The following is a 25,854-nucleotide window of genomic DNA, read 5'->3' on the forward strand; positions in this document are numbered from 1 at the left end:
AAATATATGCTTATAAGAACAATAGTACAAAAGATACTTTACTGTACAATGCATTTGAACAGGAGACACATTATAGTGGACTTCAATACATCTGGTTGCTGGCTCGCAATTTATTTACAGCACTGTAATGTTACTTGAATAGCAGGTGTGGACGAAGAATTTTTTTTTTGCCAAAACCTCACCAAGTATAATTTGATGCTTTGGATACCAGGGGTTTACAGTACCTGGTAAATTGCCATCACGGTCCACCTCACTCACATCCGCTCCCCATCTGACGAGAAGCTGCAAGCAGCCCAGCCTGCCATGAAAAGCTGCATAATGGACACTCCTCCAACCAGTTTTGTCTGTTGAATTTGTGTCCTAGGAGCAAAACAAACAGAAAAATGCTATTCAATGACAAATTTCAGCAAACCTTGAGTGTATTTTGTGACCTAGCGTATCCAACTGCAGCCCTGAAAAATAAATTAGGTAATAATTTCCACAATTGTGTTCAAAATAAATGAAATCAATTCAATTTACCAAAGAACACTTAGCTAGCCAATAAAATAAGCAGCAGTTATTTTCAAAAACTATTGCACTTTCTGGGTGTCTATTTTGCTTTGTGAATACATGAATGATTATCGTTTTTCCAGAGACCATGAAATTTTCTGTAATAAAATCAACCTTAATAGTTACTTAAAGCTTCCTTACCAATGGGAAAGAGTAACACCAGTAGTGGTGATAAATGCAGGACAGAGGTGATAGGAACATGGAGGGGAGCAGCAGGAAAGACTGAACAACTGGGATAAAGGCAGCATATTGGTGAAGGGACCACAATGAGGGATGGGGGAATACAGTGGGCACGGCAACTGTCATCAGGATGCCAACTCAAGGAGTGACGTCACAAAGAAGCCCTTAGGTGATTGGCCGGATGAGATACAGCGAGGACAAAGATGGACCCGACCAGTTAATAAAATGGTGGAAAGGAGCTCCAGAGCCCGAATGATGGGTTCTGTGGCAGAAATGTCTCTTTGTTGATATTACAAGGGCCCATGGATATGAAGCATATATTGTGCTTTGACATTGACCTACAAACTATCATGACTGGAGCTCCCAGGATGGGACAATTGGGGCAAAAAGTATTCATTTTAGTTCCCATTCATCCAGTTGGAGTCTAATCGTCTCAATTATTCCCACCCTAGGTCAAAGATCTTGCTCCATCAAGACCGAAGGATAGTTAGTGAGCAACAGCCATCTCACCTTAAAAGATGTATGCACAGGTAGCTTTACATTTTCAAAGTGAATTTTAGATTTGCACGAGTTGTCTCATGGGTAATCCTAGCTGCAATAGGCCTGAATATTGCACTACCACTAACATCACTATAACAGCACTCCGGCACTATAGCATCACCAACATTGCCCTGAGTGATACACAGTTGAAATCAAGAAGCAGAATCAACTGATTTCCCTTTGGGACATGGGACAGCCGTTTATCAAGGCTGGAGGTAGAAAGCCTCCTTGGCTTCATCTGTTGCATCTAGGGTTGGTGCTATGCATTGATGGTATATATGGTGTACTGTTTCTGGGTTAGGATGAACCAAAGCGTCTCGAAGAAATTGCTTCTTTCACACGGGCTTTCTGAGACAATAGATTTTTGTTTTGTGGCAAAACCAATTTCACAAAACTGGTGGCCTACCTCAGATATACCTTCTTGAGCTGATCACGCGCGCCATGACAGCAGCTGATCATTATCTCATCCTGTCTTGTATCTCCATCAGCCCTGCCCATTAACAGCAGCAGCAGTAGAATCATTCCATAGGAAATTCAATATCAATGGATTCAAGGATTCTGTAAAGACTTTGAGAATCTCCTCAGCCACAATGAATGAATGCACTAGACCACAGCCTGCAGCATGCTACTTGTTACCATGTCATCCCAACCCTAACCTGACATGAGGCTGAAAGGCTGAGAACCAAAAAGGTTGCCAGCACAGGTGGAAATACTGGAAATGGCAGAAAATTGCTCTTGGCTTGTTTATATAGTCTCAACTGGAGAGAGGAGAGGCAGCCAGGGATATCCAAAACATTGAATCTGTAACAGCAAATACAGAGGTGTTTCCCTGCTGTCTGTCACAGGCAAGACCATTGCAAAAATCCTCCTCAGCCACTGGGAACATGAAACTGAAGAGCTCTTCTTGGAGTCACAGGACTTCCATCCATAAAACAGCACATAACTGGGAACATACCACCTACATGTTCCTCACTGTTGTGACATGGAAATATACTACAGTTCCTTCAGTATTACTGGGTCAAAATCCCGGAACTCCTTCCTTGATAGCATCATGGGTCTACCTACAGCACATGGATTGCAATGGTCAAAAAGGCAGCTCACCACTACCTTCTCAAGGACAACAAAGGGATGGACAATAAATGCTGGCCCAGTTAATGCCACCCACATAGCATGAGTGTATTTTAAAAAAGCTACATTCCCTCAGATTTTTCATACTGCCACTGCAGATCTCTGAAGTTGTGCCCAACAGTGACTTCCAGAACCACCAGTCAATGTGAACGGCATTGTGTACTCTCTAAATGGCTGCACAGCTGAGAGGGAATATTAACATCTAGAGGCAGAGTGGATGAGACCTGCAAGACAAATTCAAGAAAAATGCAGAGAGCTTTAGCAAAATCTATAAATGGCCTCCCTTGACCTCTTGCTGTCAACTGAGAGAGACCATGGACCATCCTCCTTCAAAATTAGTTCCCGACAGAAATTCACCACCATTCTCTACCAGCTGCACAACAGCATGCAAGCAGTGATCCTTATCAATAGGTCCATCACAGATCCAATGCATAATATCATAATGTCATGCTCTTCTCTATCTTCCTTCTCACAGTATTGCAAGCTCTGCACTGGTGTGAGGCTTAACTACACAAATAAGCAGGAACATGTTGAACCTACATCCAGAACAGTGAAGACCCCAAGTCCTGTTGCAAGCTGCTGCATGCAAATAATGCTTGCATGTGTGCACACTCAGAGGCTGAGTTCCAACTTATCATCGGTGTGTCCACTGAGACAAATAGGAGGGTGGACCTTAGGTTAAATAAGACAAAGGGCTTCTACCAGCCTTCTCCCATTACACAACATTGCCACAGCAAGTCTTTGGACAATTTAGATTAATTCTTCTACTTTTGGAGCCTCCTCTCATTGAGAGGAGACATTGACGATTAAATTCAACATTGGCTCCAGTGTGTCAATGCAGCTTTTGGTTATCTGAGGAACAGAGTGTTTTAAAGCCAAAGACTTCAAAACCAGCAACACACTGATGATCTACAAGGCAGCAGTATTACTAGCCCTTTTGTATATGTCAGCTGTGTGGACAATGTACAGCAGACACCTCAAACACCTTGAAAAATATTATCAATGATGCCTCCATAAAATTCTGCAATTCCAGTGACAGGGTGGGCATTCCAATATCAAAGTTCTCAGCACTTAAAATTTTGAAATCAATTCAAGTTACCTAATGCATCTTACCTGGCTATTGAAATAAACAATTTAAAAAAAAATACTTTTAAAAGTTTTTAAATGTTTACATAATCTATAGCATCTATTTTGCTTTCTACAATGAATGCTTGAATGGCCATCTTTCTTTTCCTAAAGACTCTGACATTTTCTTTCAGTAAAATCAACCCATATAGCTTAGTAACAGTTCCTTACCACCCCACTGCGAAGAATAGTCTGAAGTGTGTAGGAATGTCCATGGGCAGCAGCCAAATGCAGTGGAGTACAGCCTCTATCATCCTTTGCTGTTAAATTGACACCATTTGTTACCAGGGCCTGTGGACCAATACATGAAGACATTATACTATGCTTCTCATTGTGAAATAGAAATTTAGAAAGATTGTGGCACCAAGGAAGCCAATTGTCTGTGCTGGTTGAGGAATTCCAACCTAATCTTAATTTTAACTTTTTGGTTCATAGTCCTGTAGGTTTCAGATTTCAAATTTACATCCAAGTATTTTTAAGTGTAACTTTAGAATATTGAACATTAGAGCGCAGTACAGGTCTTCAGCCCTCGATGTTGCACCAACCTGTGAAATCAATCTGAAGCCCACCTAATCTACATCGTTCAATTTTATCTATATGTCTATCCAATGACCATTTAAATGTCGTTAACTTTGATGAGTCTACGACAGTTGCAGGCAGTGAGTTCCATGCCCCTACTAATCTCTAAGTAAAGAAACTACCTCTGACATCTGTCCTATATCTATTACCCCTCAATTTAAAGCTATGTCCTCCCGTGCTAGCCATCACCATCCGAGGAAAAAGGCTCTCATTGGTACCGTGTCTAACCCTCAGATTATCTTATATGGCTCAATTAAGTCACCTCTCAACCTTCTTCTCTCTAAGGAAAACAGCCTCAAGTCCCTCAGCCTTTCTCGTAAGACCTTCCCTCCATACCAGGCAACATCTACTAAATCTCCTCTGAACCCTTTCCAAAGCTTCCACATCCTTCCGATAATGCGGTGACCAGAACTGTACACAATACTCCAAGTGCGGCCGCACCAGAGTTCTGTACAACTGCAACATGACCTCATGGTTCCAAAACCCAATCCCTCTGCCAATAAAAGCTAACACACCGTATGCTTTCTTAACAACCCTGGGTGGCAATTTTCAGGGATCTATGTACATGGATACTGAGATCTCTCTATTCATCTACACTACCAAGAATTTGACCATTAGCCCACTACTCTTTATTCCTGTTGCTCCTTCCAAAGTGAAGCACCTCATACTTTTCTGCATTAAACCCCATTTGCCACCTCTCAGCCCAGCTCTGCAGCTTATCTATGTCCCTGCATAACCAACAACATTCTTCAGCATCATCCACAACTCTACCGACCTTCGTGTCATTCACAAATTTACCAACCTTCCTTCCACACCCTCAACCAGGTATTTATAAAAATGACAAACAGCAGTGGCCCCAAAACAGATCCTTGCAGTACACCACTAGTAACTGAATTCCAGAATGAACATTTCCCATCAACCACCACCCTCTGTCTCCTTTCAGCTAGCCAATTTCTGATCCAAACCGCGAAATCACCCTCAATCTATGTCTCCGTATTTTGTGCAATAGCTGACTGTCGGGGAACTTCATCAAACGCCTTACTGAAATCCATATGTACCACATCAACTGCTTTACCCTCATTCACCTGCTTGGTCACCTTCTCAAAGAACTCTATAAGGTTTGTAAGGCACAACCTACCCTTCACAAAACCATGTGGACTATCCCTAATCAACTTATTCCTCTCTAGATAATTATAAATCCTATCTCTTATAACCTGTTCCAACATTTTACTCACAATTGAAGGAAGGCTCACTGGTCTAAAATTAGCAGGGTTGTCTCTACTCCCCTTTTTGAACAAGGGCTCAACATTTGCTATCCTCCAGTCTTCTGGCACTCTTCCTGTAGACAATGACGACATAAAGATCAAAGCCAAAGGGCTCGGCAATCTCCTCCCTGGTTTCCCAGAGAATCCTAGGATAAATCCCATCCAGCCCAGGGGACTTATCTATTTTCACACTTTCCAGAAGTGCTAACATCTCCTCCTTGTGCATCTCAATCTCATCTACTCTAGTAGCCAGTATCTTAGTGTTCTCCTCGACAACATTGTCTTTTTCCAGTGTGAATACTAACGAAAAGTTTTCATTTAGCGCTTCCCCTATCTCTTCTGACTCCACACACGACTTCCCACTGACATCTCATGTCCTCTCCTGGCTCTTCCTAGCTCTCTCTTTAGATCTTTCCTGGTTAATTTGTAACTCTCAAGCGCCCTAACTGAGCCTTCACATCTCATCCCAACAAAAGCTGCCTTTTTCCTCTTGAATACTTCTTTAGTAAACCACGGCTCCCTTGCTCGACAACTTCTACCCTGCCTAACAGGTACATACTTATCAAAGACACAAAGTAGCTGTTCCTTGAATAAGCTCCACATTTCAACTGTGCCCATCCCCTGCAGTTTCCTTCCCATACTATGCATCCCAAATCTTGCCTAAATGTATCATAATTGCCTTTCCCTCAGCTAAAACTCTTGCCCTGCGGTATACACCTATTCCTTTTCATTACTCAAGTAAACATAACCAAATTGTGGTCACTATCACCAAAATGCTCACCTACCTCCAAATCGAACACCTGGCCGGGTTCATTACCCCGTACCAAATCTAATGTGGCCTCCCCCCTTGTTGGCCTGTCTACATACTGTGTCAGGAAACCCTCCTGCACGCATTGGACAACACTGAGCCATCTAAAGTACTCAAACTATAGTATTCCCAGTCAATATTTGGAAAGTTAAAATCCCCCATAACAACTACCCTGTCGCTCTCGCTCCTATCAAGAATCATCTTTGCTATCCTTTCTTCTACATCTCTGGAACTATTCAGAGGCCTATAGAAAATTCCCAATAGGGTGACCTCTCCTTTCCTGTTTCTAACCTCAGCCTAGACTACCTCAGCATGACCTTTCTGCTTTACAGAAAGGAATTAGGGATAAATGACGTGGAGATCTGAGAGGTGGTAAAGAGATGTGAACTTCAACCTGTTTACTGGATTGAAATAACATTTATGATTTGAAAGATTCTATTCAGTCATCCTCTCTCCTCTTCAAATTACACCTTAGCAGAAAAATGCATATAACATATGCTTGAGATTAAACCTAATTTTTCAAAATTTTGCATGGATTGAAATATTTATTTTGGGTCAGAAGAACACAAAAATAAAATTAACTTACCTGCATACAGGCATCGTGACCCCTGATGGCTGCGATATGTGCTGCTGTCCAGCCCCTGGAAGTTACATCTGTCAGATCAGCACCATGCCAAAGCAACCAGTGCAGACACTGTAATATCAAAATTGAACTGTAAATATTTGGCTTCTTTTTAATAAGGTTAGAACATATTTCTAATTTTATAATAAGTAAGGCTGGTAATGAATATCTGGATGATTATTTAAATTTTAACCATACAACAATTAATTCATTGGCAAAACAGAAATTAAAAATACTATTGAACCTTGACTATCCCAAACATATTTTAAAAAAAGATTTTTTTCCCAAAATTAACAGATAAGATGACTGATTCTTGTCCCTGTATCACCCAACCAACTCAGTCTCTTAGTATTTACACGTTAACATATGTAAAGCTAGCAATGATTTACATAATTTAACACCATTGATCAGAAATTTGGTAAAAACAGGAGATACCAGGGAGAATGAGAATGAGAAAAGCACAGCATAAGCTTTGGTTGCAGTTTTAGTGCATGTTGTAAGTTGACAATAGTAGTAATGAACATTTCTTATAATGTTATATATGAAATAAGAACAGGAATAGGCCATTTAGCCCTTTGCAACTTCCTGTCATTTAATATGATCCATCTTAGTTTTCTGCTCCTGCTTTGTCCTCATACTCTTTTATCCCCTTAGCCCTTAGAAATATATCGAACTTGTTCTTGAAAACATTCAATGTTTTGGCTTTATCCATTTCCCGTAGCAGAGAATTCCATAGGCTCACCACTCTCTGTACAAGAGGTTTCTCCTCATCTTAGTCCTAAATGGCCTACTCATATCCTTAGACTCCTATTTTTAATCCTATGCTGTGTGTTCAGGTTCAACTCTTCAATAATTTCTGCCTCCCTCGTATCTTTTTTTACATCTCCACTCTTGTGATTTGCAAACATTTTTTCTGAGAATCTCTAATATATAGTTAGTTTCTGATTCTTTACCCAATTTTTACAGGAAGGTGGGTAAGGGACCAGAAACTCAACACCGAGGATTGGCTCAGATGGGAATTGAGTGGATGGTGAGTAGGGTGATGACAGGGAGGACTGTTAGCTGGAGAGAAAGAAAGAGAGGTAATTTGCCTGGACACTTTATTCCAGGAGACCCCTTAGAATAACTCTTTTGATTTGGTCAGTGGTCAGGGACAGGAATGTGTGACTGGAAGTGAGGCAGGCAAGGGGAAGACAAGGGTCTTTGCAATTGTTCAACAACTTTGATGTTTTCCAGCACGTTTGAATGAGACAGAGGGCCATAGGGTTTGTGAAAACTGGCCATGGCATTGTGATAGAGAAAGCCTTTCAAGAGGGGGAGCAAAAAGAAATGTAGTGGTAGGAGGGAGCAGTACAGTGTGAGGGATTGGTACTATCCTCTGCAAAGAGTGGGAGTCCAGAAGGCTGTGTTATGGTTTGGAATGTCAGCTCTGGGCTGAGGTAGAACACACAGTGAAAAGGGAAGAATCTGATGGCTGGTACAAACAACATACGTAGAACAGGAAAGAAGTTTTGCTGAGGGACGATGAGAAGTGAGGTGCTAAATTAAAAAGCAAAACCTCAAATCTAATAATTTCTGGATTGCTACTAGAGTCATGTTTAAATTAGTATTATATAAATAACATTATATAAGTGAATGCATGGCTCAAAGACTGATGTAGGAGAAGTGGGTTTCAGCCTTGAGGTATTAGTATCAGTACTGGGAAAATGGAAGCACTATTGGTGGGATAGTCTACACCTGAATCGTCTGGCATTGGTGTTTTTGCCAGCCACATCACTAGGGAAGAGGACTTTAAACTGAACAATGCCAGGGAGAGTCAAGCAAATCAAGATAGAACAGCAAAATATTAATATAGAAAATGAAGATCAGAGAAGGGCAGGAAGGGGCAGAGAGCAAAAAAAAAACTAAGAATATGCCAGCAAGAGTAATAGGATTGGGTCTTGAAAATTAAGGAGTATATAACATTCAAGGAAATAGGAATACAGGTAAAGGTAAAAGAATAGCACTTCTAATTAAAGATGCTTTCGTACAATAGTTAGAAATCAGGATTTAGAATCTATGTTGGCGAAAATGAGGAATAGGAGGGGGACAAAGTCACAAGTGGGAGTGATCCTCATCTTGCAAACAGTAACTACAACATAGGAAGAAGAATTATACAAGCTGCTTGTAATAAATCTACATTATTATCTACATATAAACTGAAAAAATCAGATTGAAAATATTAGCTGTGAGGAGTTTATAGAATATTTGAAGTAGTTTTTTTTTAAATCAATATTTTTATTGAAAACCTTTTTAAATCTTTTACAAAACATCTATGTACAAAAAAAATAACACTATCAAAACTAAAAAAAGGCAGTACAACAAAGCCATAACACAGCACTATTATTAATGAACAATCCACCTTTCTACCAGAACATATCTACTTAACTTAAACTAAACTCTAAACATATTAAATAAATACTAATTTAAATTAAATTATATCTCACTACTTTATTCTATCTCACTCATCACACCTCCACTGAGGCTCCCATCTCTGGTATCCCTCCCATCTATAGTAGCCATATTCTTTTTCCCCCCGTCTCCTCCTCACGGGGACCCACAGGCACCCATACTGATTTCCATGGCTATACCATGGCTCTAATTAATATTGCTGATAAGTCAGAGTCAATACAATTTGAAAGGGCAGCCATGTCTTGTAAAACTGCTCCATTTTGTGGTGCACCACATTTGCGAGGTAGTCTTGGGGAGATGCTCCATCACCAGCCTACGCCACCCCTTAAGACCTGGTGGTTTTTCTGACATCCAATTCACTAGAATGTTCTTCCTCGCAGAATGGGTAAAAATGTTACACAATCTCTTCCTGTGTTCCCAGAGAGAGGGCAAATTTGGCAACCCCAAAAGAAGAAATACCGGATCCACGTTAATTTCAATCCCCGGAATGTCCTTTAACTTCCTTACTATAGCACTCTCTAGATTTTACATGACCAGTAGCAGTGTGAGAGAGTGCCTAGACTAATGTTACATTTGGAAAACCCTGATGACGTTCCTCTCTTGAACTTAGCTAGCCTCTCTAGTGCCATATAAGCCCTGTGTAATATCTTCCATTGCATGGCCTGTACTCTGTTACATACTGAAAATTTTCTTATATTTCCCCATATGTCTTCCCATACCTCCAATGAAATATCCTCTCCTAACTCTCAATTCCTCGATCTACAGAGTCCTTCCACGTCCCCCAGGGCACGACCTTTCTGTAAATGATATAAAGTGCTCCTATACACCGGAGTACTCTTTTCTCCACATCTGATTTGGAATACTGGACCAGGAGCGTGGTCTTCCTCTGTATATAGTTCCTTATCTGAAAGTATCGGAAAAGGTCCCTGAAAGACAATCCATATTTCTGACTTAACTGACTAAATGACATTAGGACGTCTCCCTCGAATAAATCTCCCAGACAGGAGATTCCCTTATTCTCCCATGCCTTAAAGCCGGAGTCCGTTGCCCCTAGTTTAAATACTTGGGATCCCACCAAAAGGGTAAATGGTGAGAGCTTAGACTAATTGCCCTCATCTTGCTGTAATATCCTCCAGGCTCTCACCGTATTTAAAATAATTGGGCTCTTACATTGCTGGGTCACGGATTTCATCTTATCCATAAATAATAAATTAGTTAAAGGACATCTCGACTGCAAAGCTTCAATATCAAGCCAAATCGACTCCGAATTTGCCCGTACCCAGTTTCCATCATATGTTAACAGGGCACTTATTTGGTATTTCTTCAAATCCGGAAGATCCACCCCTCCCTTACCTTGCGAAAGCTACAAATTAGTGAATTTCATTAGAGGGTGCCTGTGGCACCAAATAAAGGACCCTAGCCAACCACTGAGCCTCCATAACACTTGTCTGGTAACAACAATGGGAGCATTCTCATGGGGTACAGCAGGTGGGGAAGAACATTCATCTTAATCAGGGCTATTCGGTCCAACCATGATAACGGTAACCCCTGCCACCACTGCAAATCCTATTTTATCCTCTCTAGTAGTTGTACATAGTTAGCTTTATACAGGTGGTGGAAGGAAGAAGTAATAAAAATTCCCAAGTACAAAAAACCTTTTGACAACCATCTAAATGGGAACTGCATTCCATCCTTCAGATTAGGCACCTGCACTAATCTCCCTACTGGCATGGTTTCTGATTTTGTAAAATTGATCCTGTAACCCGAGAAACTACCATATGAATTAATTGTTTGCATCAGTCGAGGAACAGACTTCTCCGGAATGGCCAAAATCAAAAGGATGTTGTCAGCATATAGGGTGATATTATGCTCCCCCATGCCCACCCTTGGCACTACTATTTCAGGAGCCCTCCTAATAGCTTCGGCTAATGGCTCAATCACCAAGGTAAATAACAGCAGTGATTAAGGACGCCCTGAACTCTCTTCTAATATACTCAACAAATTTGCTGTCTCCTAACAAAATGGATCCATGCACCAGTGACGTGCATCCATTCCACTACCCTTGATTTTAACATCTAGATACACTGGTGCATGATCTGAAACAGCTATATTCCCAATTTTGCACGCCAATGTTCTGTCCAAACTATCAGCCGGCATAAAAAACATGTCAATTCACATATGGCACTTGTGTGGGTTGGAGTAGAATGTAAAGTCCCTTCCATTAGGGTGGATGTACCTCCACATATCCACTAGTCCCAACTCTTCACACATGTCCACCAACTGCTTAGACTGCGCGTACCTGCCAGGCCTTTTGGCACCCTGTCAACCTCTGGGTCTATTAGGTAATTAAAATCCCCTCTTATAGTCATACAGCACACCCCAAGATTCATTAATTTAGCCACTGCATCAATTAGAAATTTAAGAGGATGCACCAGGTGACAATATATATTCAAGATGCCATACTCTTCTCCATGTACGAGGGCTTTAAGAATGATAAACCGTACATGTTCATCCTTAATCTGCTCCGTTACCTGGAAAGGGAGGTTCCTTCTTACAAGTATAGCTACTCCTCTACTCTTAGAGCTGAAGGTGGAGAAAAATACCGTCATAACACCCCTGCTGCAGTTTCAGATGCTCCTCTTCAGTTAGATGCGTCTCCTGCAACAGGGCAATGTCCACTCTTTCCTTCCTAAGGCTTGATAACATCTTCTTATTTCTTTTAATAGGAGAATGGCTTCCTTTTATATTCCAGGTGCACCACCTGAGCAAATCACTAGCCATGGTCATCCAGGGCAGCCCGTGGTTTCCCAAGAGGAGGGAGCTTATCTGAGGTGTGATGAGCTACAGAGACATTAACTCTATGAGATCTAAAACCTATTCCTCTAAAAACTACTACAACTAAAAAAACCCACTACATTTAACTGAAATGAATACCCAAATAACCCCCAATTCGCTCGAGGTCTACCCCTTGCCTGTAGGGGGTACCCCTCCCAATCCTTACTACCATCTTAACTCAATCTAGCTCAGGCCGTGCCTTAGCCCCAAATGAAGAAAATCTGTTATTTACATTCTAAAAAGCTAACAATGGATGCCCATTGCCCGACCTCCACTCATCTTAACCACAGATACAGCCACCCCAATACAAAATCAAAAGGACAGCAGTTAAAAAAAAAGGAGCCTTAGATAATACCCAACCGACCGATATGTAAAAATAATTCCAATTTTACAACAGAGCTGTACATATAAAACCAATAACCACAAAAAGAAAGGGGGAGAGAGAGGTTAAAAAAGGGGCAATAAAAAAACTCATACTATTGTCCACAATGATGCCCCCTCCTCTCCCACTCCGACTCAGGTCTTTCAATTCAAAGACTTCACAAAGTCCTTCGCCTTTTCTGCGGAGTCAAAGTTATATATCGTCCCCTCATGGTTGATAAAAACTCGGCCAGGTACCTCAAGGAATATTGAATGTTCAGGTCCCTTAATTCTTTCTTGACTTCATCAAATGTCCTTCTCTTCTTAATTAGGGCTCCTGAAAAGTCCTGAAAAAATATTATCGTTCAGCCTTTGTGCTTTAAAGCTTGTGAATTCCTTCCCAGTCTTCTTGCTGTTTCAACTATTAATTGTTTTTCTTTCTCATGCAGGAGCTGCACTAGGACCGTGCAGGGGCGCAGGTCCGGGCTGCAATCCGTTGGGCCCCCTCCACGTTTAAGAAGAGCTTATGCCCGTAACATCGATTCTCCTGCTCCTTGGATGCTGCCTGACCTGCTGTGCTTTTCCAGCAACACATTTTTCAGCTCTGATCTCCAGCATCTGCAGTCCTCACTTTCCTCTCCACGTTTACCAGGCCCGACTCCAACTCCAGCCCCAGGAACTTTGGGAGCCACCCCTGCAAGAAGCCAACGAGGTCCTCGCCTTCCTGAAGACCCACTATCCGTAAGTTTTTCCTTCTATTTTTATTTTCCAGGTTGCAACTTGATCCTGAAGGACCCAAACCTGGTCTTCCAACGTTCGGATCTTTCCTCCTGAAACCTCCGCCACGGTCTCTGATGCCGCGGTCCTCTCCTCCACTGCCTCCATTCTTCGTTCCTGCAGCTGGATTTCCTGCTAATGCTTTTTCAGCATGGCAGATAGTGGCTCAACTGCTGCTTGAATCTTGGCAAACTCCAAGATTAAATGCTGTTGTCCAGTTAGATCCAAAGGGGCTGCCCCGGGAGTTTGAGCACTGGCTGCAGGCACCCTGGATGCAGTAGGGGAGTGTACTGTCTGCTGTACTCCTTTAGGTCCGTTTCCTTTATTCAATTTCATCCTGGCCTTAAAGCTTTCATACACAATTTCAGCAGCTCCAAATGATCAGCAGGTTTAAATTAATACTTTTTTCTCCCGGGGGGGGGTAAAGGTCCACCTTGCCTGGGGATATGGCACAGAGCCCAGCACAGCAGACCACTCAGACTGCCACCATCTTGGATCTCTGATGTAGTTTTTTAAAGCAGCACATTCTAGAATTGACCAAGAGTAGGTATATTATATTTGGTCATGTGACAGGATTAGTTAATGATCTTAGAGTAAAGGTAGGTCTAAGTAGCAGCAATTCTAATATGGACTGAAGAGTAGGTCTAAGATTGGATTTTAAACATAAATAACTATATGTGCACGACAGCTGAGCTGAAGTGAACTAGCATGCAAGTTGAGGAGATAAATCATTGTGAAAGCATCAGTAGACTTTTAAAGGGATATTTCATTGTACTTAGAATAAGTGCATTTCCACAATTAAGAAAAATTCCAAGTGGAGGATCCGCCATCTGTGGTTAAGCGAAGAAATCAAGGAACATATGAAACTTAAGGAAAAAGTATCTAATTACACAAAGCTAAGTGGCAGGTTAGATGACTGGTCAGATTATAAGTAACTGGAGAGAATGGCCCAAACATTAATTAGGACAAAAAAATTAGAGCATGACAGGAAATGTGAAAACAGATAGCAAATTGCAGGGAGGTAGATCATGGCTGGTTTAACTGTGGGACCGGGAAAGCAATCCTGCTCCTCCTGGCTGAGAAGCAACTATGTCAGAACACTGATCCACTCAATCCAACAACTCATTTCTCTTTAGCTGTCATTACTGACACTGGAAAACTCAACTGATAGCTGTTACATCCAATTCACTGACAAAATTTGGGGTGTACAATCTGCTGAAATTATCTAGATGCACTTATTTTAACAGACAGAAATAGTTCTTCACCTCTAAACTGTCTGAGTGCACCGCCCATTGCAATGGAGTGAATTTGTGAATGGGATCAACTTCATTAATGCTGGCTCCATTTTTTACCATCAGCTCGAGCTCCTTCACATCACCGGCTTTCACTGCATCATGAATACTGGCAAAAGACTTCTTCCTTGTAGCTGTCAAACAAAAAACAATTTCAAACAATAAATGCACAAATTATTGGCAATTAACCAACTGACTGAAGGTGGTGGCTCCATAAATATGTCCACCCTCAATGATGTGGGAGCCCAGCACATCAGTGCAAAGGACAAGGCTGAAGCATTTGCAATCATTTTCAGTCCCAAGTCCCAAGTGACTGATCCATCTCTGTTTTCTGAAGTCCCCATCATTATAGATACCTGTCTTCAACGGATTTGATTCATTCAATGTGATGTCAAAAATCAGCAGAAATCATTGAATTTGCAAAGACTATTAGCCCTAACACCCTTCTGCAGTTTAGATGATGATGATGTGGAGGTAGCCTGGGATAGAATGTACATTTAAACATGGGTATCTACACAACAATGTGGAAAATTGCCCAGGTTCCTCTTATGCATAAAACATCGGACAATTCTAACTTGACACATAACCACCCAAACTCCCCAGTCTACTTTTGATCATCAAACGGATGGCGGTACCAAAAGCACAAGTTGGGAGTGTGTTCAAACATCTCCACCTCCCTGGATGAATGCAGCTCCAATGGGCGGCATGGTGGCTCAGTGGTTAGCACTGTTGCCTCGCAGCGGTGGGGACCTGGGTTCAATTCCTGTTGTCTGGACTTTGTATATTCTCCCCGTGTTTGTATGGGTTTCCTCCGTTGTTCCAGTTTCCTCCCACAGTCCAAAGATATGCAGGTGAATTGGTGTGAATTGGTCATGCTAAATTGCCCATAGTGTTCAGGAATGTGTAGGCCAGGTACATTAATCTGGGGTAAATGTAGAGTAATAGGGTAGGGGAATGGGTCTGGGTGGGTTAATTTTCAGAAGGTCAGTGTGGACTTGTTGGATCAAACGGCCTGTTTTCCCACTGTAGGGATTCTATGAATGTTCAAGACGTTTGACAACATGCAGTTACAAAGCCGTCTGCTTCATTGCCATCTCAACCCCCACCTTTGAAAAGTCACTCCTTCCACCACAAATATGATACACACCAGTAACTCATCAAGGCTCTTCAACAACACTTTCAAACCTGTGGCATCGAGAAATTAAAAGGACAAGGGCAGCAGACACATTGGAACACTCTCACTTGCAAGTTTCCCGTGAAGTCATGCACCATCTATAATCACCGTTTCTTCCCAGTCACTAGGTCAAAATCCTAGATTCTCTTGCTAATAGCACAATAAGAGTATCTACATTATATGGACTGCAGCAATTCAAGGACATGGCACACCACAATTTCAATTAGGAATAGGTAATAATAGCCAGCAATAGCTCTATCCCATTAAATGTTTTTTTAAAAAATCATAATAGCACTTTAATCCCATTGGGCATCTTAGCATTTATGCTTTGCTCAAGTAGTACTCATCAGTTGTGCCAAGTGAAATAATTTGGAAGTTCTCATTGAGTGGGAACAGCTTTACGGATGTCTGATGCAGTCAGTCACCCAGGATTCTGTGGTTGGATAGCTTTGTGATCAAAAGTCAGCAAAAGAGCCATGGTGTTAGGCAGGCTTTCTGCAAGCAGTGAAATGAGAGTGGAGTGCAGCCACGTCTTAAACAATGCATAGTGGGGTGAGCAGCATGGAGAGTAGCGGGAAGATAACCTGATGGATACACAGTTAGCAAGGCTAGTGCTGGCTGGCAGGCGATTCAACCTTGTCCAAGAGAAAATGGTTTTTATTTGCCTTTAAGTATAATACTTTAAGTATTACATTCTTAAAATCAAAGAAAAAAAACTGTTCTGAAAAAGAACTATTAAAACACTTTTTATGTGTAGCACATCCTTGTTACGGGTTTTAAACAGCATTATAACTTAATTCAGGAGACTATGAAGTGCAAGTCTAAAGATAATGACCAGATACTGCAAAGTTGGATGAAGCTGGTTAACTCATTTATGGGTTGCACATACACTACGAACCAAATGGCCTCTTTCTGTAATTATACTGCAGTTGTATAAACACTACTGAAAGATAACATGGAATTCAGACTCACAGCAGAAAAGTCAGTCTGAAACAAAATCATTAGTTATAGCTGGTAACTAAATTTTAAACAAAAATACCTAGTTAACATTATGTATAAAAAGGTCTGCATTCAATACAAAGCTAGATTTTTGTATTTTTTTTCAAAAAAGAATTAGGAGCAGAAGGCCAGAGTTCAAGTTCCACCTGCTCCAGAGATGTGTAATAGCATCTCTGAACAGGTCGACTGGAAAATATCTATTTAAGAAAAATCTACCTTCTCTCGGCAAGTACTTATGATCCCGCGTCCATCATTCTCTGAGGGAAGAGAGTGCCAAAGACTGAAGACAAATTTAACAATTCCTACAGGAAGGCAAGCGGACAATCTTGCTTGTGTTCGCTACCTGCTCATTCCCCATTCCAAATTCGGTTGCTAGGGAGGAAGTTACACTCGTAATTTCTAGTTTTTTTTATAGATATTTTTATTGAAAATTTAACATATTTTTACAAGTTTACAAATTTTAAAACCCAAGTAAAAACCCCATTGATATACAATTAAATCTTAAATAAATAATAACCAAAATTTATCGAACAGAAAAAAGAGATCCTAGAAAAAAACTCAACTAATTACTAATCTAACCTACAACTAACCAGAATGTTCTAGGTATTATCTAAATGTACGTTTATTTCTGAAACTTTTTTCGTTTTTTTTTCACCAGAAGACAATTGTAATGTTTCAGATCTCACTCCATTCATGGCAAATGCCAACCCTTGAACATTTTTTCATATTACCGCTCACACAGGGTTCCTCTAAAGATCCCTTCTTTGCCCTCACACTCCAAATCATTGTATTACCTAGGACGGCTGCAGAGATCGCAGGCATAGCTGCAGCTTGCTCCTAGTTCAATGAAACCGGATTAAATGTTCACTAACAACCTCCCAACGCGGCGTAAGGTGACGACTTCATTAGCAACAGGAATAAACTTCCGGTGTCACTTGAATTGAAGATAAGAAGTTGCTTTCATTTCCGGAATGTCGAGGAACAAAATATTAGGAGATATATTGATGGGAAATGTAACTAAGGGGGAAGGTGGTTTAGGATAAAGCAGAGAATGGAACACAGGCAGACAATGTGAATGAAAGCAAATATCGTGAGGTTGTGGAGCTAATAAATAGAGGAACCTTCGGAATCATGTAGGAAAAGGAGTTGCATTATTTTAAATTGGCGGCATTATAGGTCTGCAAGAATATAAGGAATGAATTGACAGGGTTTTGTGCATTGTAGAATGTGGACTGCAGAATGTTGGATGAAGTGAAGCTTGAAACATGGGGAGCGTTTAGGATCTGTTCGCATTTCTTTGGATGACACCGTGGAAGTTCAGCATATGGTGAAGGGTGGTCAGGTTACAAATCGTGGGTGGCGGGGGGTAGAGAGGTGTCTTTCCCCGAACTGACCTAGCTGTGATTTAATAAAAATCAAGCGTTGGCAGTCGACTGAACTGGAAAAAATGTTGGTAAAGAATGCTGTGGGAGGTTAAAGATTGTAAGAAGAGCTGAGGGGTGAAGTGCACACTATCTTCCATGGAAGATTAGAATTATATTTTATTGTCACTTGAGCTAAAGTACAAGGATACAAGAGTACGGTGAAAGTTTACAAAGTCGCCATTCTCTGCGCCGTCTTGGGTATAAAGGTATCCCCTGTGCAAAATCTTAGGTACAGAGTAGAAAAGAAAGAAATAAAGTTACAAGTTCAACATTAAAGCCCTTCTTAGGCGCTTAGCCAGGCTGGCCTCGCAATCCCCACAATGGCTGAATCACTCCCGCGCAGATGCTGCGAGACCTCCAGCTGCCTATGCACACCATCCCTTCAGACAGCCTGCACTTACCACTGCCTCAGGCTGCTTGCTCACACCATCCCTTCAGACTGCCTGCACTTACCACTGCCTCAGGCTGCTTGCTCACACCATCCCTTCAGACTGCCTGCACTTACCACTGCCTCAGGCTGCTTGCTCACACCATCCCTTCAGACTGCCTGCACGTACCACTGCCTCAGGCTGTCTGCTTTTGCCACCACCTCCAGCTGCCTGTTCTCACCGCCGCTGGGTGACCTCTCTCTCTGCCATGCTGGCTCAATCTCCATGCTGCACAAACAAGCTCTCCAGTGAAGGTAAATAGATTAAAGTAAGTACAAAAGAGCAGTGAATGAAGATTTTTAAAAATAAAGTAAAAGCAGATCACACTGTGCTGCTACTCTCTCTGAGATACTATTTGTGAGTTGGAGGGTCAGTTTCAGTTCAGTAAAATGTCTTTTATCACATGGTTTGATGCTAAACTATGAATTTGCACTTAGGAACAGGCTGATGAAGAAGAAACAAAGTCTTGAACTGTCTTCAGGCTGAGCCTTCAAAGTAAAACTGTTTATTATAGATTATACTTAATACATGATGATTGTCACAACCCATGTGTGAAAGTGTACTGATGCCCAAACCCAATTACTCAAAGTTTCCCAGTTTAGATGAATGATCGACTAAGATAAACAGAAAACACTGAATAGGTTACTCCACTTACCAAAACAACTATTTATTACAAAGAAATCAGTTCCAACCCAGGAAAATAAAACTAATTATCTGCTAACCTAAGCTCTGTCCCTTTCTTAAACTCCTAGACACTTGCAGACAGTCAAAAGAAGAAAGAAACAAACAGACATAGATTTCATGCGTGGAGGGAAATATACTGGGCAAACACTCCTAAATTGTATCTGTCTGCAGAATATGGTTAGGAGTTCATTTTGCTTCTTGCAAGTTCTTGTTATTTCCAGAAACTTTCAATTTGATTTTGATTTGATTTATTATTGTCACATGTACCTGGGAAAAGTGAAAAAAATTGTTTTGCATGCAGTTAGATTATATTATACAAAGTGATCTACAGTATTTGAACAGACCAAACAATACAACGTTATGGCTGCGGAGGAGCAAGATCAACATTAAATTTAAATTTGGGAGGTCCACTCAGAACTCTAATAACATCAGGAAAGATGCTGATCTTGAATCTGTTGATATGTGTGTCTAAGTTTTTGTATCTTCTGCCTGACAGAGGAGTTTGGAAGAGGTTGTAACTGGGGTGAGAGGTATCTTTGATTATGTTGGCTGCCTTCCTAAGACAGCAAGAAGTACAGATGGAGTGAAAGGATAGAAGGTTGGCTTGCGTGATGGTCTGGGCTGTATTCACAACTTTCCTTAGTTTCTTACAGTCCTGGGCAGAACAGTTGCTGTACCAAGCCATGATTCATTGAATAAAATGCTTTCTGGGATGAATCTATAAAAATTGGTTAGAGTCTTTATGAACATAACAAATTTCCTTAGCCTCCTGAGGAAGTAGAGGGATTATTGTGCTTTCTTGACCAGAGCACCAACATGCGTGGACCAGGACAGATTGTTGGTGAACACCACTCCCAGAAACTTGTTGCCGTTGACCATCTCCACCTCAGCATCGTTATTGTAGAGGGGGTCGTTGAAGTCAATGACCAGCTCTTTTGTTTCGCTGATGTTCAGGGAGAGATTGTTATCTTTACACCATGCCACCAATCACTCTATCTCTGTCCTATACTCTGTCTCATTCAGATCCTATCAGTTCTTTGCTGAAGACACCGGGTGGCTGACACATTACCTGTTCAATCTCTCAGTCACTGATTAGAGAAAACAACCTACAGCAACTAGTGGGAGAAAATAGCCAGCTGTCTTTCTATTTTTGGTTATTTTCTGCAGAGAGGCTGAGGGATTCTATCTCTTACAGCTTGGAGATGTTCTGCCTCACATACAATATGTTCACCTGTCCAGGAGCCAAACAGAGTTATTGTCATCTAAATGATCATTGCCCTCCTCAACCGTGGGTTCTAGGCAAAGCTTGCTCTGCAAACACACCCATGGTGTCATGATGTCAAGAACATCTTGCCCACTCTCTATCTAATTCTTCTATAAGATCATAGAATCCCTACAATTTGGAAGCAGGCCAGTCTGTCCTTTGAGTCCACACCAACCCTCCGTACAGTATCCTATCCAGACCTGCCCCCCAACCTTATCCCTGTAACCCTGTATTTCCCATGGTCAATCCACCTAACCTGCACATCTTTGGGCTGTGGAAGGAAACTGGAGTACCCAGAGGAAACTCACTCAGACTCTGGGAGAATGTGCAAGCTCCACACAGACAGTCCCCAAGGCTGGAATCAAACATGGGTGCCTGATGCTGTGAGGCAGTAGTGCTAATCACTGAGCCCATGCTACCCCTCATTCTTTGCACTTTATTTGCCCCTCATTCTTCTAAACATATTGAGTATTGTCCTGACTGATTCAGTGTCTCTTCAAACATTAGTTCTGCCATCCCAGGAATAAATCTGGTAAACCTTTGTGGAATCCCCCATAAACCGGAACAACCTTGCTCAGGGAAGGAGACCTAAAGGACATCCTTTTACATAATACCTTTATACATAATACAAAATACTTGGTCTCAGCAAGGTTCTGTACAATTACAGCAAGACATCCTTGCTCCTGTGATGAAATCCTTTCAACAGTCCGATGCTTGCTTCTTTCCTGCTTGTTGCACCTGTGTGCTTACTTTCAGCAACTGGGGTATAAGGATGCTTAGGTCTCATTATAGCTCCCCCTTTCCGACCCTATTGTCGTTCAAATAATAATCTGCCTTCCTGTTTTTGCTACCAAAGTGGATAATCTCACACTTACTCACATTATACTTTACTTGCCATGCATTTGCCCACTCCCTCAACTTGTTTAATTTGCTTCTCTTCTATGAGTCTGTTTTATTATTCTCACTCTCGCAGTATTTATCAATTACCTTTTCAAAAAGAAATGCTCCAGTCTACTTTTAATACTTGTCCTTAATGCATCCAAGTTTCAACTTGTAATATACTGAACTTGTACTGCTTGACCTAGCTACCTGATATTTAACTATTTCCCATCCCTGGTACCTGTGACTCTTTTTTTCCCCGAACACAATCTGGGCTTCACCCTCGTTCATTCTAGTCTCCAACTCAACAGCATTATATTTGAGTTTTTATATTCAACAAGGTTAATCTTTATGAAATGTTTTCATTCCTTCTAATCACTTTCATTTGTTCTGTTTGATTATCCAGACAATGATCTAGCATCCTGTCCTTCCTCATTATGTATGCAACATGCTCGTGGGAATTCAAAAAGAAAGTTGTTGGGAATATTAAAATTAACTAAGTTTTTTATAATTAGTTTGGGAAAGGATAGTCAAGGATAGTGTGAGCATTTTTTAAAAATTCTGCCCAGTCATTAAAAATATTGTTGCTACAAGAGCAAGTCAAAGGCTCCAGATCCTGCAAATAAATTACTTCCTGACTTCCGAAGGCACATCCATCTATAAATTATTATTCGGTGATGTGATGCAAAAATTTCTACCTGACTGTTAAGTGCATCGCCAATAAAAGTTAAGAAGGACAAAGAAGTCTGCTTGAATTTCAACTCATCAACCTCCTTCAACATTCACTCATCTAACCTGTAGTGTGTAACATCTACGAGATGCACTAATTCACCATTGCTCATTCAACAGCACTTTCCAACCCTGTGACTTCTAGAAGGACAAGAGCAACATATATGCAAGAGCGCTACAACCTGAAGCTTCTTTTCTAAGCCATGTTCCAACCTGACTTGGAAATCTATTGCTATTCCTTCACCATCACTGGTTAAATGTCCTGGAACTGCCTTCTTATCAATTATGCTTGTGCACATACATCACCTGGACTTTAGTAGTTGGAGAACATGGTATTTTCTCAAGGGCAATTATGGACACATAAGTGACACTCCTTCCATAGCTAGAGCTTTAAACTGAATAGTGGGCAGATGGGTTCAGTTTTGTTGAAAATTACAGTAGAGATTATTAAAGTTTCCAGAACAAGTAATAAGTCACACAGTATGTAAAAGGTCAGGCATCTAACTTCAAGTACAGCAGATAAGGAGACAACTATGAGAAGAGAAGGGCAGCCAACATAGGACTGAGAGTGTTTTAACTAAAGACATGTAGTATACAAAACAAGGTAAGCAAGCTTAGTAGCTTATTTAGATAGTGCAGATTGAAATTTGAAGGTAAAATGTTGTAGGTATCACAGAGGCATGGCTACAAGGGGATCAGAGCTGGGAACTAAATATCCAAGGATACACCCCTATCAAAAGGACAGGCAGATGGGCAGAGTGGGAGGGATTGCCTTGTTGTTAAGAAATTAAGTTAAGGCCCCAACGGAATTGTATTCAGGCTTTCTAACAGTTCTCAGGATGTGGAGAAGAAAATAAATAGAAAATAGCAAAAGAAAAGGCATGTAAGAAAGGCACTAATATAATAATCATGGGGGACTTCAATATGCAGGTGCCTGGGAAAATCATATTGGTAGCAAATCTTAAGAAAAGGAATTTGTGGAATGCCTTTGAGATGGTTTTTGGAGCAGCTTGTGTTATAGCCCAGTAGGGAATAATTTTGGATTTAGTGATGTGTAATGAGGCAGACTTGTTTAGGGAGCTGAAAGTGAAGGGACCCCTAGGGACCAGTGACTATAATACAATAGAATTCACCCTGTAGCTGAGAGGGAGAAGAATGAATCAGATGTAATGGTATTACAGTTGAGTAAAGGTAACTATACAGACATGAGGGAGGAGCTGGCTCAAATTAATTGGAAAGGGAGCCTAGCAGGGAAGACAATGGAGCAGCAACGGGGATGTGGGAGGGAGGGGAGGGAGGTTTCTGGGGTAATTTGTGTGGCAAATAGAAGAAACTTGCTAAGGGTAGGTTTAGGCAACCATGGCTGATGAGAAAAGTAGATAGCATAAAAGCAAAAGAAAATGCATACAGTGTGGTGAAGATTAGTGGTAAGTCAGAGGACTGTAAAGCCTTTAAAAACAGGAGAGGATAACTACAGCCACAGAGTCATACAGCACAGAAACAGACCCATCGTTCCAACTCATCCATACCAACCAAATTTCCCAACTAAACTATTTCTACTTGCCTGTGTTTGGCCCATATCCCTTGACACCTTTCCTATTCAAGTACTTACTGAAATGTCTTTTAAATGTTGTAGCTATATCTGCATCTAATACTTCCTCTAGCAATTAATTCCACACATGAACCACCTTCTGTGTGAAAAAGTTGTCCGTCAGGTCTCTTTTAAATCTTTCTCCTCTCATCTTAAAAAATACCCCCTAGTTTTGAAATCACCCGCCCTAAGGAAAAGACCTTAGCTATTCACCTTGTCTATGACCCCCATGATTTTATAAAACTCTATAAGGTCGCCCCTTAACTCCTACGCTCCTGTGACAAAGGTCCCAGCCTATCCAGCTTCCTCTTATATTTCAAACCTTCCAGTCCCAGTGACGACCTCGTAAATCTTTTCTAAACCCTCTCTAATTTAATAATATCCTTCCTATTACAGGGTGACCAGACCTGTACACAATACTCCAAAAATGGCCTCCCTGACATTGTGTACCAGTTGAACATGATGTCCCAACTCATGTACTCAATAGTCTGGGCAATGAAGACAAATGTGCTAAATGCCTGTTTAACCATTCTGTATGGAGAAAGTGAGGACTGCAGATGCTGGATATCAGAGCTGAAAATGTGTTGCTGGAAAAGTGCAGCAGGTCAGGCAGCATCCAAGGAGCAGGAGAATTTATCATTTCGGGCATGAGCCCTTGTTCAGGAATGAGGAAAGTGTGCCAAGCAGGCTAAGATAAAAGATAGGGAGGAGGGACTTGGGGGAGGGGGCGTTGGAAATGCGATAGGTGGAAGGAGGTTAAGGTGAGGGTGATAGGCTGGAGTGGGGGTGGGGGCGGTGAGGTCAGGAAGAAGATTGCAGGTTAGGAAAGTGGTGCTGAGTTCGAGGGTTGGGACTGAGACAAGGTGGGGGGAGGGGAAATGAGGAAGGTGGAGAAATCTGAGTTTATCTCTTGTGGTTGGAGGGTTCCTAGGCGGAAGATGAGGCGCTCTTCCTCCAGCCGTCGTGTTGCTATGGTCTGGCGATGGAGGAGTCCAAGGACCTGCATGTCCTTGGTGGAGTGGGAGGGGGAGTTGAAGTGTTGAGCCACGGGGTGGTTGGGTTGGTTGGTGCGGGTGTCCCAGAGGTCTTCTCTGAAACGTTCCGCAAGTAGGCGGCCTGTCTCCCCAATATCGAGGAGGCCACATCGGGTGCAGCGGATGCAGTAAATGATGTGTGTGGAGGTGCAGGTGAATTTGTGGTGAATATGGAAGGATCCCTTGGGGCCTTGGAGGGAAGTAAGGGGGGAGGTGTGGGCGCAAGTTTTGCATTTCTTGCAGTTGCAGGGGAAGGTGCTGGGAGTGGAGGTTGGGTTGGTGGGCGTATGGACCTGACGAGGGAGTCACGGAGGGAGAGGTCTTTTCGGAACGCTGATAGGGGAGGGGAGGGAAATATATTCCTGGTGGTGGGGTCTGTTTGGAGGTGGCGGAAATGATGACGGATGATACGATGTGTATGGAGGTTGGTGGGGTGGTAGGTGAGGACCAGTGGGGTTCTGTCCTGGTGGCAATTGGAGGGGCGGGACTCAAGGGCGGAGGAGCGGAAAGTGGAGGAGATGCGGTGGAGAGCATTGTCAATCACGTCTGGGGGGAAATTGTGGTCTTTGAAGAAGGAGGCCATCTGGGTTGTTCGGTATTGGAACTGGTCCTCCTGGGAGCACATGTGGCGGAGACAAAGGAATTGGGAATATGGGATGGCGTTTTTTACAGGGGGCAGGGTGGGAGGAGGTGTAGTCTAGGTAGCTGTGGGAGTCAGTCGGTTTATAGTAAATGTCCGTGTTGATTCGGTCACCCAAGATAGAAATGGAGAGGTCTAGGAAGGGGAGGGAGGAGTCTGAGATGGTCCAGGTAAATTTGAGGTCAGGGTGGAAGGTCTTGATAAAGTGGATGAACTGTTCAACCTCCTCGTGGACATTGGTTGCCGAAAAATTAGGCTGCAGAAGTGATAACAGAAAATAAAGAAATTATTTGGTATTTGCATCAGTTTTCACAGCAGAAGATACCAGCCACATTGCAGAACTTCAAGAGAGTTGGGGGGCACATGTGAGTGTAGTGGTCACCTCTAAGGAGAAGGTGCTGGGGAAGCTGAAAAGTCTGAAGGCAATAAATCACTCAGACTGGATGGGCTACACCTCAGCATTTTGAAGAAAATAGGTGAGGAGGTGGTAAAGGCAT

The 25,854-nt window shown here is 41.9% G+C and overlaps 1 protein-coding gene across 2 annotated transcripts in view; it reads right to left on the bottom strand.

The window, feature by feature from the left end:
* The window catches only part of LOC122550614 (ankyrin repeat domain-containing protein 42-like), a 39,857-nt gene extending 22,244 nt beyond the window's left edge, over positions 1 to 17,613 (bottom strand). Inside the window, exons 1-5 of one of the 2 annotated variants that reach the window (XM_043691634.2) lie at positions 17,479 to 17,613; positions 14,485 to 14,645; positions 6,761 to 6,868; positions 3,694 to 3,813; positions 225 to 360 (exon numbers count right to left, since the gene is read on the bottom strand). In XM_043691634.2, coding sequence (XP_043547569.2) covers positions 225 to 360; positions 3,694 to 3,813; positions 6,761 to 6,868; positions 14,485 to 14,645; positions 17,479 to 17,506 — 553 coding nt within the window. In that variant the 5' untranslated portion in view covers positions 17,507 to 17,613. Of the gene's footprint in view, positions 1 to 182; positions 361 to 3,693; positions 3,814 to 6,760; positions 6,869 to 14,484; positions 14,646 to 17,478 lie in introns of both variants that reach the window. The other variant, XM_087988064.1, reaches the window with a different exon arrangement.
* Positions 17,614 to 25,854: the final 8,241 nt, after the last annotated feature.

Source organism: Chiloscyllium plagiosum, unplaced genomic scaffold (assembly GCF_037043375.1).
Source record: "Chiloscyllium plagiosum isolate Xiang-an unplaced genomic scaffold, Cpla_swu_hap1 HiC_scaffold_6, whole genome shotgun sequence".
NCBI classification, from domain to species: Eukaryota; Metazoa; Chordata; class Chondrichthyes; order Orectolobiformes; family Hemiscylliidae; genus Chiloscyllium; species Chiloscyllium plagiosum.